At 45.0% G+C, this 14,694-nt stretch overlaps 1 protein-coding gene across 4 annotated transcripts in view; it reads left to right on the forward strand.

Moving 5' to 3' along the window:
• The window catches only part of PCSK7 (proprotein convertase subtilisin/kexin type 7), a 119,878-nt gene that overhangs the window by 38,368 nt on the left and 66,816 nt on the right, over positions 1-14,694 (forward strand). For all 4 annotated transcript variants that reach the window (XM_040327650.1, XM_040327651.1, XM_040327654.1 and 1 more), the window contains exons 6-7: positions 800-854; positions 2,248-2,386. In XM_040327650.1, the coding sequence (XP_040183584.1) occupies positions 800-854; positions 2,248-2,386 (194 nt within the window). The remainder of the gene's footprint in view (positions 1-799; positions 855-2,247; positions 2,387-14,694) is intronic.

Consider the following 14,694-nt stretch of genomic DNA (forward strand, 5'->3'; position numbering starts at 1 on the left):
CCTCCTCATTTGTCCCTCATTTTGGTCTGATCTATATAGATGTATATAAAATGCACTTTTTATCTATCTGTGTTCTAAATTGCTGTATTTGTAAATTCCAAAAGCCAATATAAAGCAATAGTAGTGGTTAAAAAAAGCACTCGTGGGGCTACCAAATCTTTTTTTTTTTTTTTTTTTTGTACGATTCTCCTTTAAGGGGGCGTGGCAAGGGTGTGTGTCTTATGCCTGCATACATTTGCTGATCGGCGTCCCTCATTCTCATCTCAAAAGGTTGGGCGGTATGCATATAGTCAGGGCCGTCATCAGGAATTACACAGCTTCAGGCATGGGCCCCCTGGAGCAGAGAACCGGGGGGGGGGGGGGGTGCTGCGAATTGGGGGGGGCGTGAATTGAGAAGCAAGGGGGGTGCCACGAATTGGGGGGGGAGTGGCATGGGGACCTCTGGGCCCTTTAATTAAAATTAAAAAAATAAATATATAAAAAAAAAGCGGGGCCCCTTACAAAAAAAGGGGAGGTTGCCATCCGGGCCCCTTACAGGTGTACTGCCTGTACCCCCCTGATGGCGGCCCTGCATATAATACTTGGTCTCATTCAGATCTGTCCCTTCTTTTCTAAGCAGAATGGTTGGACAGGTTTCTCTCATGTCCGACAATGCTGCTAGAAAGAAGATGTATTTGTGGAGGGGAATGTTTCAGGCTCTGTATTTCTCTTGCTTTTACTTTTAGGGCCGTCAAAGTATTTTGTTCAACTACTAGAATGTGATTTTTTTTACTCATATTTTATTGTTTACATTTTTAAGCTGGGGCCCTGATGATGATGGAAAGACTGTTGATGGACCTCATCAGTTGGGAAAGGTACTTTGTTTAATCACACTAAAAATGTAATCATTTCCTCTATGTAAACAAAATTTTATATGAAACAAAACAAATTGCATTTTTTTCCCTGCCATATTTCCCTCTTTGCCTCTATGCAATAACTACTTGACCTCCAGAAGATTTACCCCCTTCATGACCAGGCATTTTTTGCAATACGGCACTGTTATGTTACTGATAATTGTGACACTGTATCCAAATAAAATGTATGTCTTCTTTTTTTTTTTTTCACAAATAGAGCTTTCTTTTGCTGGTATTTGATCACCGCTGCATTTTTTTTTTTATCTGCACTATAGACAAACAAGTCTAACAATTTTGAAGTAAAAAATAATATATTTTACTTTCTTCTATAAAACATATATCCAATGAAAAAAAAAATGTTTTTTGCTACATATTTTTTGTAAACAAAATCCCAATAAGCGTAAATTGATTGGTTCCCTTAAGTTATACTGTCTACAAACTATGGGATATTTTTTTTTTATTATTTATTTTATACTAGTAATGGTGGCGATCAGCTGCGATAATGCAGCAGACATTATGACACTAACTGACACTTTTTGGGGACCAGGGACATTATTACAGTAATCAGTGCAAAAAAATGCACTGTTACTGTACCAATGACGCTGGCTGGGAAGGGGTTAACATCAGGGGCCATCAAAGGGTTAACTGTGTGCCTAGCCAGTCTTTTACTATACTGTGTTAGGTGCTTTTACAGGGGAAGAGATGGAATTTATTCCCTTCTTTGCAGGCACACAAACACCATCCCTTTCCTCCTGTCAGAACAGCAAGCTTTTACACAGGCAGATCACAGTTCTGTGTCTCTGCCTGACTGATGGGTGCCGGAGGACATTGCGTACCCTTCACCCTTCGATTGGCTTTCGCTTTGTGTAATCATGCGTGCCCCCTACCCGGCAGTGTCAGATCTCGTGAATATAAACGTGATCTGATGCACAGGTGCAGCTCTGTAGCAATAAATCTTCTATAGGGCAGACTTAAAGCAGGTTAAATAGGAGACCTTGGATCAGATGATAACCAGATTCTATGAGATCCCAGTTCCCTCTGGGAATATAGGAAGCCAAGCTCTGCACTGAAGTCTGATACAGAATAAAACATGAACATGATGGTAGCTCCTGGGAGAGAGAAATGCGGCCTTGCCAGATGTAAGTCATAATATCAGTACATGGTTATTTAATTTTTTTTACAATACAGACATGATAAATGAAGTACTGAGTTTAGACTGGGAAGTCCTAAACGTGCACTTTCCTTTTTAAACGGGTGTTCAGTCTCTCACAACACATTTCCTCACCAGAATCTTTGTATCTATAACACTATAGCATATTGTATGAATATCTTTATTTTTTACTCCCACCTTTAGGCTGCCCTACAGCACGGAGTCATTGCTGGACGGAAAGGATTTGGAAGCATTTTTGTAGTGGCCAGTGGTAATGGAGGCCAATACAATGATAACTGTAATTATGATGGATATGCCAACTCTATTTATACTGTCACTATAGGTAAATGAAATGTATTTTATTACAGTCAAGAGAAACTACATTCGCTGTGCATCAATTGTATTTTTTTAAAAGCCCATATGTTTTTAAATTGATGTTTTATCTGGATATGTATATCCATTTATGTTGTCAAATGAATATTTTATACATGATAATGTATTGCCAAAGTGCTCGAGAGAAGCTGCCTGCCTTTGGGTTCACTCTTTCTCACTGAACCCCAAACAGAGGTTGGTGGGGTGCAGCCACTGCTTTGACTGATTTAACAGTGTAAAAAAAAAAATCAGCTTGAGCTTTTGAGCTCTGTAAACACGTTTTCCAACAGGAGATGGGGAGAACCTGGAAAAAAATATGAAAGGAGGTCATGGCTTCCTCAATGTATTTAAATGTAATATTTAATATTTTGTAAAAACCAAAAGGAAACAGGCGCCGCCATCTCAAGTATTTATTTAATAATCATTAAAATCAATTAAGATTGCACTCACAGGATGGTAGAGAAATTGGACATATCAATCACAGTCTGTACATCTATTACAGGCGGCCAATGGTCCAGAGGTGGCTTGGTAGACTCTGTATATCACACTGCAACAGGCTGGAACCCTGGCTGCACGATGGTGAGGATGGCAAGTAGATCTGTAATGAGCTGGGTACAGCCACTGTGTCCCCTGTAATGGAGAGGCTCCACTGGGCTGACAGATGAGCAGGCGAGTCTTATGGGAGAAATCGTAACCAGAAATGCAATCTTAATTGGTTTTAGTGTTCATTTAATTTTTGTTTTTACGGTGTATAGAGGAGATCCAATTTCCTGAGAAGTGCAGCAGCCATCACTATAGTGGACTTTTAACTTGTACCTCAATTTAGACTTTACGGCATTTGTGGGGGGTCCTTCCCGTCCTCTGTGCTATTGAGCCTTTTTTTTCTCTTTTTAATATTTCATATTTACCTGACAAAAAGTATTATCCTGCCTATATTACATTAAGGGAAGCCATATGTACAAAACTGCTGTAAGTTTATTTAAAATGTTTAAGTTAACACGTTCAATTAGTGTAGCATGTGTATGTGGCGAGACCTTCAACGCAAAATAAAAAAATAAGTTTTAAAGATACTTGTATTTCTCTTTATCCGTTTTATCCCTGACCTAATTTACCCACACTCCCCCTCCATAGATGCATAATTACCCCCATCTCTAGTGGTCCTATGCAGCAGTATAAGTCTTCACTGTCCTGGCCTCATCTGAATAATACAGTCCTATAGACTTTTATAAGACTGTTGTTGATCATCTCTGGCTTTGGAAGACCGCTCCATCAAAGTCTATGGTGCACTAATTCTCAGGAGTAGCCAGGACAGTGAAGACTTGCACCACTAAATGTAAATGGCGAAACCTCCACGTTTTTGTTTTAAAGTGTGCTTATCCTTTTAGATAAAGCAAAGTTATTAAAAGAACCATTTTAAGGGGTAAATTAACATATGTGCTACACTGTGTAAGATGAGTAGGTGCCAAAAAAGAAATTAACCTTAATTAAAATATAACAGAAAAAATTGTGAACAAAGAATCTAGGACAATGATGTTCAAAAATGTATAAAAAGTGTGGATAAAGCTGCTAAAACCTGTAATTTCACCACATAAACAAAAAAGAAGTTTAAAAATGAAATGGAGTGGCACTAAATATAAAACAATAATAATATTCCCAGGAGAAACACAAAAATATTGATATCTGAATAAAATCTCAATCTGACAAAAAAAAAACATAGAATGCAAGAAAATAATAACCCAAAATCTATGAATGTTATGTGCAATAAATACAAAACAGTAAAAATCAGTTAATATCCAATGGGCAGTGCCTCCAAAATTCAGTGATGTGTGGACCACACCAATGATACATAAAGTTTAATAATAAAGTGCTGTAATAATTTTCCAAATCCAGTGGTAAGAAAAAATATGCAATTCAGTGTCCAATCAGAGTGCTCAACCGCTGTGCGCAATGGCCACTTTTCTTAGGATTCAATGTAACACACTTCAATTGAATCACAGATCTCCATAGGGTACATATCGCTCAGTGATAGATGGTACTTAAACGGCCAGCACATGGAATAGGAATGATAATCCACATAGTGTGGTAGTAATACGTTTATTTAAAAACCGTGGAGACTTAGTTAAAATTGCTAATGGGCATCAAAACGAATGGGACCGCAGGGTCACACAGCTGCAGAACGCTGACAAATCCGCACTTCCTGTCTCGACCGCGACTGAAAGTGATGGGAGCCATTAGCATTTTTAACTGCAAGTCTACATTTTTTAATACACTATGTGGATTCCTATTTCTTGCGCTGGCCATTTGAGTGCCATCAATCACTGAGAAATATGTACCCTTTGGAGATCTGTGATTAAATTAAAGTGTGTTACATTGAATCCTAAGGTGAACAGCCATTGCGCATAGTGGTGGAGCATTCGGATTGGACGCTGGATTGCACATTTTTTTTTTTTTTATTATCCCTGGATTTGGAAATTTACAGCACTTTTTATTAATGTACTTTATTTATAATTGGTGTGGTTCACGCAGCACTGAATTTTGGAAGCGCTGTCCAACCCCAATGGAACTGATTTTTACTGTTTTATATTTATTGCACATAACATTCATATATTTTGGGTTAATAATTTCTTGCATTCTAATATAAATATATAAATATATATATATATATATATATATATATATATATATATATATATATATATATATATATAGGCCCGGATTCTCGTACCTCAGCGCATAGTTATGCCGGCGTAGCGTATCGAATATACGATACTCCGACGTATCGCAGAGCGGCAAGCACAGTATTCACAAAGCACTTGCTCCCAACGTTGCGCCAGCGTAACGTAAATTCTTTGGCGTAAGCCGGCCTAATTCAAAGTAGGTGGAAGTGGGCGTGATCCATTTAAATGAACCGTGACCCCATGCAAATGATGGGCCGAACGAACGGCGCATGCGCCGTCCCGTGGACGCATCCCAGTGCGCATGCTCAGAATCACGTCGGAAATGCTCCCTAAGATACGTTGAATCACTGCCTAGGACGTGAATGTAACGTACGCCCAGCCCTATTCACATACTACTACGTAAAATACGACGGCTGTTCCCTGGTCCATACCTTAACATGACTTGCACCTGCTTTATGAGGCTTAACTTTACGCCGGACGTACGACTTGCGTAAACCGCGTATATTAATGCGCCGGGCGCAAGTACGTTTGTGAATCAGCGTATCTCACTCATTTGCATATTCGAATCCTAAATCAATGGGAGCGCCCCTTGCGGCCAGCGTAAATATGCGCCCAGAATACGACGGCGTAGGAAACTTACGTCGGTCGTAGGAAGCCTATTTCTCTTCCGTTCATGGACGGACACGGCATCCTTTGACAGTAGGGTTATATCTGCTTCCTTTAGGAGAGTTTGGGCAGAAAAAAAGCACTTTAAGTGTTAACAACACATTCCTCAGTGCAGCTCCTCCCAGGGGGCGTGGCCCCCCGGGTATAACCCACACCCTGCTCTAGCAGCCTCAGTTTTCTCCTGCCTAACGACAGGAGAGGTCATGCACTTCTGGAGTCCTGTACTCTGGAGATTTTTTTCTTGCGATTTTTCTCGCTTTTTATTATTTTGTTCCTGCATTTTTGAATTCTGTGATTCTTCTATCAACAGCCGACTGGGTGACAGGCTGGGTCTTGACCCTTGTCGTCGCCCCATGTTCGGCCATCGAGCGTGTGCCGGCCCTCAGCTCAGCTTTGGGACGTCCACGACAGGCCCCGTTGCTCCAGGGGCGGCAGTGGAGCATCTTGTTCTATGGCACACATATGGCTTTGTCACAGTGTGTCTGGCCGACAGCCATGCCATTTAGCAGACGTTGGTTCTGTCTGGGATACCTCCAGCCGGTGGTCGCAGGACGGGTAAGTAGTGGCCCCTTGCTCAGGTAAGTGGTCTGGCTGGAATTTTCCCCTGGGAGGTCAACTGAGGGCTTGCCCTGCTTTCCTCTCTCCCTTATTTCCTCTCCCTCCTTTCCCATTTGGGTAGCGGCTGTGAGGTGGGGTTTTCTGCGGTTTTTGGTACACCTGTACCTGTGTGCGTAGCAGGGGCTGAGTGTGTTCACTGCAGGGCGCTGTGTGTGTTCACTACAGGGCCTTTTTATGTGCTATGGTGATTTTGTGCTGTACTGTTTTTTTGCTGTCACTGTCTTTTTAAATGCGCAACGGCCCCCATTTTGCCGGAGTCGCGCTTTATATAGCTCGGTGGCCATTTTCTTGTGGACCTGTGCTGTTTTTTACACATACGGCGGCCATCTTAGAAATCGTTTGGCCTTGTGTGGCCGCTTTAGGGCTGCAGAAAAGACCGCAAATCTGCCTGAGGGACAGACGCAGCACAGCCGGCTTCTCTGCACACTTAGGCTCCTCTCAGACCGCACTGCACCTGGGTGAGGTGGTGAGTTTCCCTGGGGGCCCCCATACTCAGTAAGGCCGGGAGGTGACCGTGGGTATTTCTTTGCAGTTAGGTGACACAGCGGGGGGGGGGCATTATGGAGCCTGGACAGGTACGTCTTCCCCGGTAAGCCTGAGTTAACCCTTGCTGCCCCTCCCCCTGCCACATCTGCTATGGCAATGTTGGTGGCGTTTTTTCTCGCCAGGTTTGAAGCGACTGGTGGCCGGATGGAGGGTATATTAGCGCCCCCCTGGCCTGCTTCTGGGGATATCTCTGACACTCTGTATTGTCAGATGATGCAGGCTTAACCCACGCGCACAGTGAGAGCGACTCTGATTCAGGGTCGGTTACTGATGGGAATTGTTGGAGCTATTTTTTCTGCAGACGTGATACTCAGTACTTGAGGATGGGGCGGGGGCACCTGCTGTGCCTGTCCTTTTTTGGTCCCGCAAACCGCCACGCACTGACAATGTTTTCCTTGTATTCCTTTTTTGGGACTGTTTGTTCCAAAAGGAATGGGATACGCCGCAGACAGTTTGTGCATTGCGACCCGTTATCCCTTTGTGGAGGACGTTTTTAGTAAAGTGGGTCTCTCCTCCGTCCGTGGACCCTCCCGTGTCCAGGTTGAGCTAACCACCATGTGGATGGGGCTCCTGCCTTTGAGGACCCCGCGGATGGGAGAATGGAGGCTGTGGCCCGCTCCATCTTCGCGGTAGGGGGTTTGGCTGTGAAACCGTTTTTTGCCGGGGCTCTGGTGTCACGGACTCGGACTGTACGGGCAACGTTTGTTTGCTGCAGGAGCTGGAGGCTTCCGAGACCTGCAAGGACATGGCTGAACAATTAGTTCTGGGTCTAAAATGTGTCTGTGAGTCGGTCCTGGTTACGCTTTTGCTTTCCAGGGCTTCCGCCTATGCGGTGGTACTGCGCCACCTTGTGTGGCTGAAGTGCTGGTCTGCGGACCAGTCCTCAGAGAAGGCCTTGTTTGATTTGTCCTTTAAGGGTGAACGGTCTTTTGGGGCATCCCTGAATGGCATCTTTATGGATGCCACGGGTGGTATGAGCACACTGTTCCCACAGTCTGGGAAGGGCTAGGGGCCTCGCCATGAGCAAGGGCCCTCCTTTACTACCCCCAAGCGTTTTTTTTTTCTTTCGCCCGCCCTGTTCGGTGGGGGAAGGTTTGCAAGGTGCTAAGACCCCCGCACCTGGTACCGCAAGCCCAACAAGTCTGCGGACATACCTGCTTCCGCCTGAAGGTCTGCCCGTGTCTCTGGTGGGGGACCGGCTTCGTGAATTCGCGGCTCAGTGGAGGTCTCTCCTCTCCGACCGTTGGGGTTGCAAAGTAGTTTCCTCGGGGTACAAGATAGTTTCTCTCGACTACCAAATAGGATTTTTCTTTTTTTCCTCCAACCTCTGGCTTCCTCCGGTTCGCCGGTTGGCTCCGTCAGGGGCTGTCCAGGATCTTCTGGTCGGGGGAGTGATTGTGCCAGTTCCCTAGATGGGACGGTTTTAGGGGTTTTACTCCAATCTGTTTGTAGTCCCCAAGAAGGACGGGGTCCGTCCAATCCTGGACCTCAAGGCCCTCGTTTGTTTTGTCAAAGTGCAAAAATTCAGGATGATGTCGATTCGCTTGGTGATAGCGGCACTCCATCAGGGGGATTTTCTGGCGTCCTTAGATGTCATGAACGCGTACCTGCATGTTCCCATATGCTCAAAGCACCAGAGATTTCTGTGCTTTGTGGTCGGGGAGGACCATTTTCAATTTGTGGCCCTCCCATTCGGCTTGGTGTTGGCACCACGGGTTTTCACCAGGGTGCTCGTCCCGATACTGGCCCTGCTGTGACAGCGGGGGTTTGTTATCGTGGGATATCTGGACGGCATTCTCCTACGAGTTTCTTCGGACTCAAAATTAGTAGAGGACGTGTCTATCGCGTGTCAGACTCTCCAAGAGTTTGGCTGGCTTCTGTATTGTCCAGAAGTCGGTGTTGATTCCGTCTCAGGGACTGGAATACCTGGGACTAGTCCTGGATTCCGCCGAGGCTAGAGTTGATTTTCTCCTAACGGAGAAACTTCAGACTCTGCAATCTGCAGTGCAGCAGTTGTCGTCCCAGAAGTGGTCATCTCTGCAAATCTGCATGAGGGTTCTGGGTCTGATGGTGGCCTCTTTCGAGGCGGTTCCGTATGCCCAATTCCACACCAGGGTGCTACAGAGGGAACTGCTGTCGCGTTGGGACAAGCTTCCGTCATCTCTCGATTACCAGATTCAATTGAGTCAACTGGTCAAGTCTCCCCTGGTGTGGTGGCTGGCGTCTCCGGTGCTTCGGACCGTGAAGTCGTTTTCTGCCGTGCCACTGGACAGTGGTCACGACGGATGCCAGCCTCTCCGTTTGGGGCACCCAGTCAGCCCAGGGGCGCTGGACTCAGGAGTCCTGCCTACCGATCAATATTCTGGAGCTCCGAGGCGTACGTCAATCATCAGGGAGGCACACGGAGTTCAGCTGCAGCGACGGAGGTCGCGAACATCCTTCGGTGGGCCGAAAGGTCCGTTCCGGCTCTATCGGCCGTGTACATTCTGGGAGTACAGAATTGGCAAGTCGACTTCCCTAAACCAAGGAGAGTGGTCTCTCCACCCGCAGGTGTTTTAGGGTCTGTGCCAGAAGTGGGGCACTCCGGACATGGACCTTCTAGCGTCCCGTCTCAATCGGTAGGTGCCACGGTTCGTGGCCAGGTCGAAGGACCTGTGGGCGGACGCGTTGGTGGTGCCTTGGGTCACTATCGCCTAATTTACGCCTTCCCTCCTCTGAAGCTTCTTCCTCGCCTGCTGCGCAGAGTGGAAGCCGAGGGGTTTTTATCAATCCTGATCGCCCCAGATTGGCCGCGTCACTCCTGGTACGCGGACCTGGTGCGTCTGGTGGCAGACGCCCCTAGCGTCTTCCCCTGAGGGAAGATCTTCTGTCGCAGGGTCTGATCTTCCACCCTGATTTACAGTCGCTGGCTTTAGCGGCGTGGCTGTTGAGAGCCAGGGGCTGAAGGACCGAGGCCCATTGGGCTCGGTGGTCTCTACCGTGCTGCGTGCACGGAAGTCTACCTCATGTAGGATTTACCATCATACGTGGAAGGCCTACATCTCTATGCGTGAGGATTCTGCTGTTTTTACAGCAGGGAGTGGATCAGGCTCTCGCCTTAAGTACGGTTAGGAGTCAGATTTCTGCTCTGGCTGTTTACTTTCAGCGACCCTTGGCGTCGCACTCCTTGGTGCGTACGTTTGTTCAGGGGGTCTGGCATGTGGCCCCTCCGGTGCGCCCTCCACTACCCCCATGGAACTTGAATTTAGTCCTTTCGGTGCTTCAGGATGCTCCCTTTGAGGACATTCGGGAGGTTTTTTTTGACTGTCACAAAAGGTGATTTTTTTCTGGTAGCAATTACCTCGATCAGACGAGTGTCTGTCTGAACTGGCGGCCTTGTCTTACAAGGCTCCTTACTTGGTCATCCATAAGGATGAGGTGGTGCTGCAGGCCGCTGCCGTCTTTTCTCCCAAAGGTCGTTTCGGCTTTTCACATTAATGTGGTCATTGTTCTTCCATCCTTATGTCCTCAGCCGAAATACCAAGTGGAGGCCACTTTACATCCTCTGGATGTGGTTCGGGCCTTACGAGTGTACTTATCTGTTACGGTTCCGTTCCGGAAGTCGGACTCGCTGTTTGTTTCGGTGGCTGGTCCTACAAGAGGGCCTGGCAGTCTCGTCAACCACCATTTCTAGGTGGATCCGACAGATTGTGCTTCAGGCCTATGCCCTGAAGAAGCGTGCGCCTTCCTTTCGGGTTACGGCGCATTCGACCAGGCCTCTTGGGCTTTCCGGCATCATGCCTCTGTGTTACAGGTGTGTAAGGCAGCGACCTGGTCGTCGATCCACACTTTTTCGAAGTTTTACAAGGTGGATGTGTGTGCATCTTCTGATGCCTCCTTCGGCCGCAGGTGTTACAGGCGGCAGTTTATGGTTCGAGTTCCTTTGTTGAGCAACTCTGGTTTTGTTTGGGGTGTAACCTGGTTTGCTGTGTTGTTTTCCCACCCCTCGAAATTTTTTGACACTGCTTGGGGACGTCCCTACTGTCAAAGGATGCTGTGTCCATTCATGAACGGAAGAGAAAATAGTATTTTTGTACTCACCATAAAATCCATTTCTCTGAGTTTTTTATTATTCAGACATCATAATATGTTTTGGTGTTTCACCTAGTAACATTATTATTGTTTTAGATTTAGCCCCACTCCATGTTATGTTTAAACTTGTTAAAAGAGCCGGTGATCAGTATTCTTGCTGGAACTTTCTGTACCTATAGCGCCACATCCATTTAGATGATGCTAAAATTCTCAGATAAGGAAAGACGTTTTAAGTCACCACTTGCATATTATTTTGTTATGGTAAAAAATGTTTTTATTGGGTGTATAAAAAATTCATTAGTGCTGAAAAAGGCAGAGCACCGCAATAGCTGCAATACCACCATGATATGTATTTGGGGAAGCACATTTGTTAAGCCATTGCGCTTTGCCACCAAGGTGACTTACAGTGCATCCGGAAAGTATTCACAGTTTCACTTTTTCCACATTTTTATATGTTACTTCCTTATTCCAAAATGGATTAAATTCATCATTATTTTCCTCAAAATTCTACAAACAATACCCCATAATGACAACGTGAAGGAAGTTTGTTTGAAATCCTTTGCTTATTTCTTAATAAATAACTAAAAACAAAAATCACATGTACATAAGTGTTTACAGCCTTTGCTTAAAGGAGTTGTAAAGGAAAAAAATGTTTTGCCAAAAATTTATGTCTGCAAGGTAGATAGACAGAATAGTGTAATGATTCTGTTGAAAAACGAGTAAATACCTATTAAATTCCTTCATCTATATCACCTACGGCGTTCTAGTTTATGTTCTCTCATTCACTACCTGGTTTGCGGTGTTCGTTCATGTAAGAACTACATTTCCCAGTATGAATTGCGGCACGCCCAGTAATTCACACCTCCTTTAAAGTCTCTAAGCCCTGACAGGTTCTCTCCTAGATTTTATAAATCATTTACCCAGCCCTTGGCCCCTTTGCTCCCTTTAGTGTTTACCTACATAGATGATTCTCATTTTCCCTCTAGTGCCCTTTTATCCGCTAAACTCAGTCATACTCAAACCGGGTAAGGACCCCGCCCAATGCAGTAGTTATCGGCCGATCTTGCTCCTCAACATTGATGTAAAACTCTTTGCAAAAGTTTTGGCTACCCGCTTTTCGCCCCTTTTACCTTCCATCATCCATTCAGACCAGGTGGGATTTGTCCCTGGGCGCGAAGCCAGGGACAATACTACTAAAACCATCCATCTTGTCTCATACATTCGACGACATAATCTTAAAGCGTGCCTTCTCTCGTTTGGAGCGGAGAAGGCATTTGTTTGAGTCAATTGGCGGTCCTTGCGTCTTTCTCTTGAACAGATTGGCCTTGGTCCCGCCCTTGTGTCCAAGGTTATGGCACTGTCTTAACTGAAACATCGAACAAACAAACGTAGAGAAAAAGAAAGAGAAGAAAAAGAAAAAAGGAGAAAAAAAAATCTCTTAGCTACTCATCGGTGCGGTTCCGTTTAACCCAGATTGGGAATTCATCTGATTTTCGAAACTCAGTCCATACATACCAAATATGGGAGAACTGCTCTTCCCTTCCGACTTCCCGTGCCAATAGGCCTTCCAAGTCTCTAGAAGGATCCAGTTCCTTTGCCCATTCCCCCAGGGAAGGTACTGACCTTCTCTTCTAATATCGAGGAATAACTACTCTAGCTGCTGCTATGAAGTGTCCAAGCACCTCCTCTCTTGCCTTTTTTAAGGGACCTGGGATCATGTTTAGGAGAGCCACTCTGGGGGATGCGCAAATTACTGTATCCTCCAATTTTCCATATAAATCAAAAATTTGTTTCCAGAACCTTCTCACCGGGGGGCACTCCCACCAGACATGTAACATGCTACCTTTTGCCTCCAGGCAACGCCAACAGATGTCAGGTATATCTTGATTGATTTGATGCATTGTAGAAGGGCACCTATACCATCTACTCACCAGCTTATACGCCTTTTCTTGTGATCTTGTATCTATTGAGGTTTTATGAGTCAAAATAAAACTTTTTTGCCAGTCGGGTAAAGCTATATTCTCTTGGAGTTCTTTCTCCCACTTCCACGTGAACGGGGGGGGGGGGGGATCTGGATGGATTGAAAGCAAAAGGATAGAGTATAATATAGAAATTGAATGTGATAATGGTTCTTCTTGCAACAGCAAAGATTCAAATGCAGTTGGTTCAGCATAGAAATCTTGTTTTTTCTTTTTCTTCTCTTTATTTTTCTTTTTCTCTGTTTGTTCGATGTTTCAGTTAAGACAGTATGTATCGCATATCTGTATGTTTTGTCGTTACGACTATAATATTAATGTATGTATATCTGGGTACTGGTAAAAATTCAATAAAATTAAGATTGATTTCAAGGTTATGGCACTATATTCCCGACCTTCGGCCTCCGTTCTGGTTAATGGCTCCTCATCATCTCAGTTCCATATATCCAACGGTACCCGGCAGGGTTGCCCTCTATCGCCCCTACTCTTCGTACTGGTGATAGAACACTTGGCTAGGGCCTTTAGGCAGAATTCCTCCATTGTGGGGATTCAGACACCATCTGCTATTCACAAACTCTCCCTTTACGCGGATGACCTTCTGGTCTATATGCAGCAACCGCACACATACCTACTCTCTTTGATGCATGAATTCTATAGGTTTGGAGAGTTTACTAACTTTAAGTTGAACATGTCAAAGACAGAGGCCCTCAACATTTCCTTATGACCCTCTACCCTCGCCGGGGTTAAGGCTAATTTCTCCTTCCAATGGGTAGCCAAAGGCATATCCTACCTGGGATAACGATCCCCTCTAATTTGTCAGATTTGTATGCCCTTAATTATTTCCCTATGCTAGCCCAAATTAGGAAGGAATTGGATGCCTGGCGCCCCTCCTCGTTACCCTGGTTCGGTCGCATTAACTCCCTGAAAATGGACACCCTGCCTAAATTGTTGTATTTGTTTCAGACGATACCCATTTCTGTCCCTAAACACTTCTTCACTTCCCTGCGCTCCATGTCCATTCGATTTGTATGGAACCAGGGCCTATCTCGCATTCGCTACACTTTGCTCACTTATCCTAAAACCCAAGGAGGGCTGGGTCTCCCGGATTTCGAATTATACCACAGGGCGGCATTGCTATCTAGGGTTCTGGAACCTAAAGCATCCACCTTGGTGGAACAAGACCTGTCCCCATATGACTTGCGGGCCTTATTATGGGACTTTAGACGGCAAATACATTTACTTTCCTCGTCCTCCCCCCTAACACTCGCAGCCTTAAATCTCTGGTATAAAAAGAGTCTGCTGCTTCTTCTATCCACAGACCCTTTGCCCTTTACTTCATTGTTTGACCACCCTTCTGTGCCTCAGGGTATGGGGTCCAATATGGTAGGCACATATTCACGGTCATGAAAAAACAAACACAATGACGCCGCAAAAGAGGGAGATTTGAACCACAATACCACAAAAAGTTGACAAATTGTTATAAAAAGGGTAGGGGAGGAAGGGAAACAGACCAATAACTGGAGAATAATAAAACGGATGGTAATGAAAGTCCCAATAGTTAAAGTTCGTATATAAACAGTTCAAAATGACATATACACCGTGGTAGCACTTTGGAGAGTGAAGCAAGACTCCTGTAATAGCAAAAACAAAAAGAAAAAATGCGCCTACTAAGTGCAGTATGTCTAATAATATGGAATTTATTAATTCATTAAAACAGCCAAATT

The sequence above is a fragment of the Rana temporaria genome, chromosome 10 (genome assembly GCF_905171775.1).
Source record: "Rana temporaria chromosome 10, aRanTem1.1, whole genome shotgun sequence".
In the NCBI taxonomy this organism is placed as follows: Eukaryota; Metazoa; Chordata; class Amphibia; order Anura; family Ranidae; genus Rana; species Rana temporaria.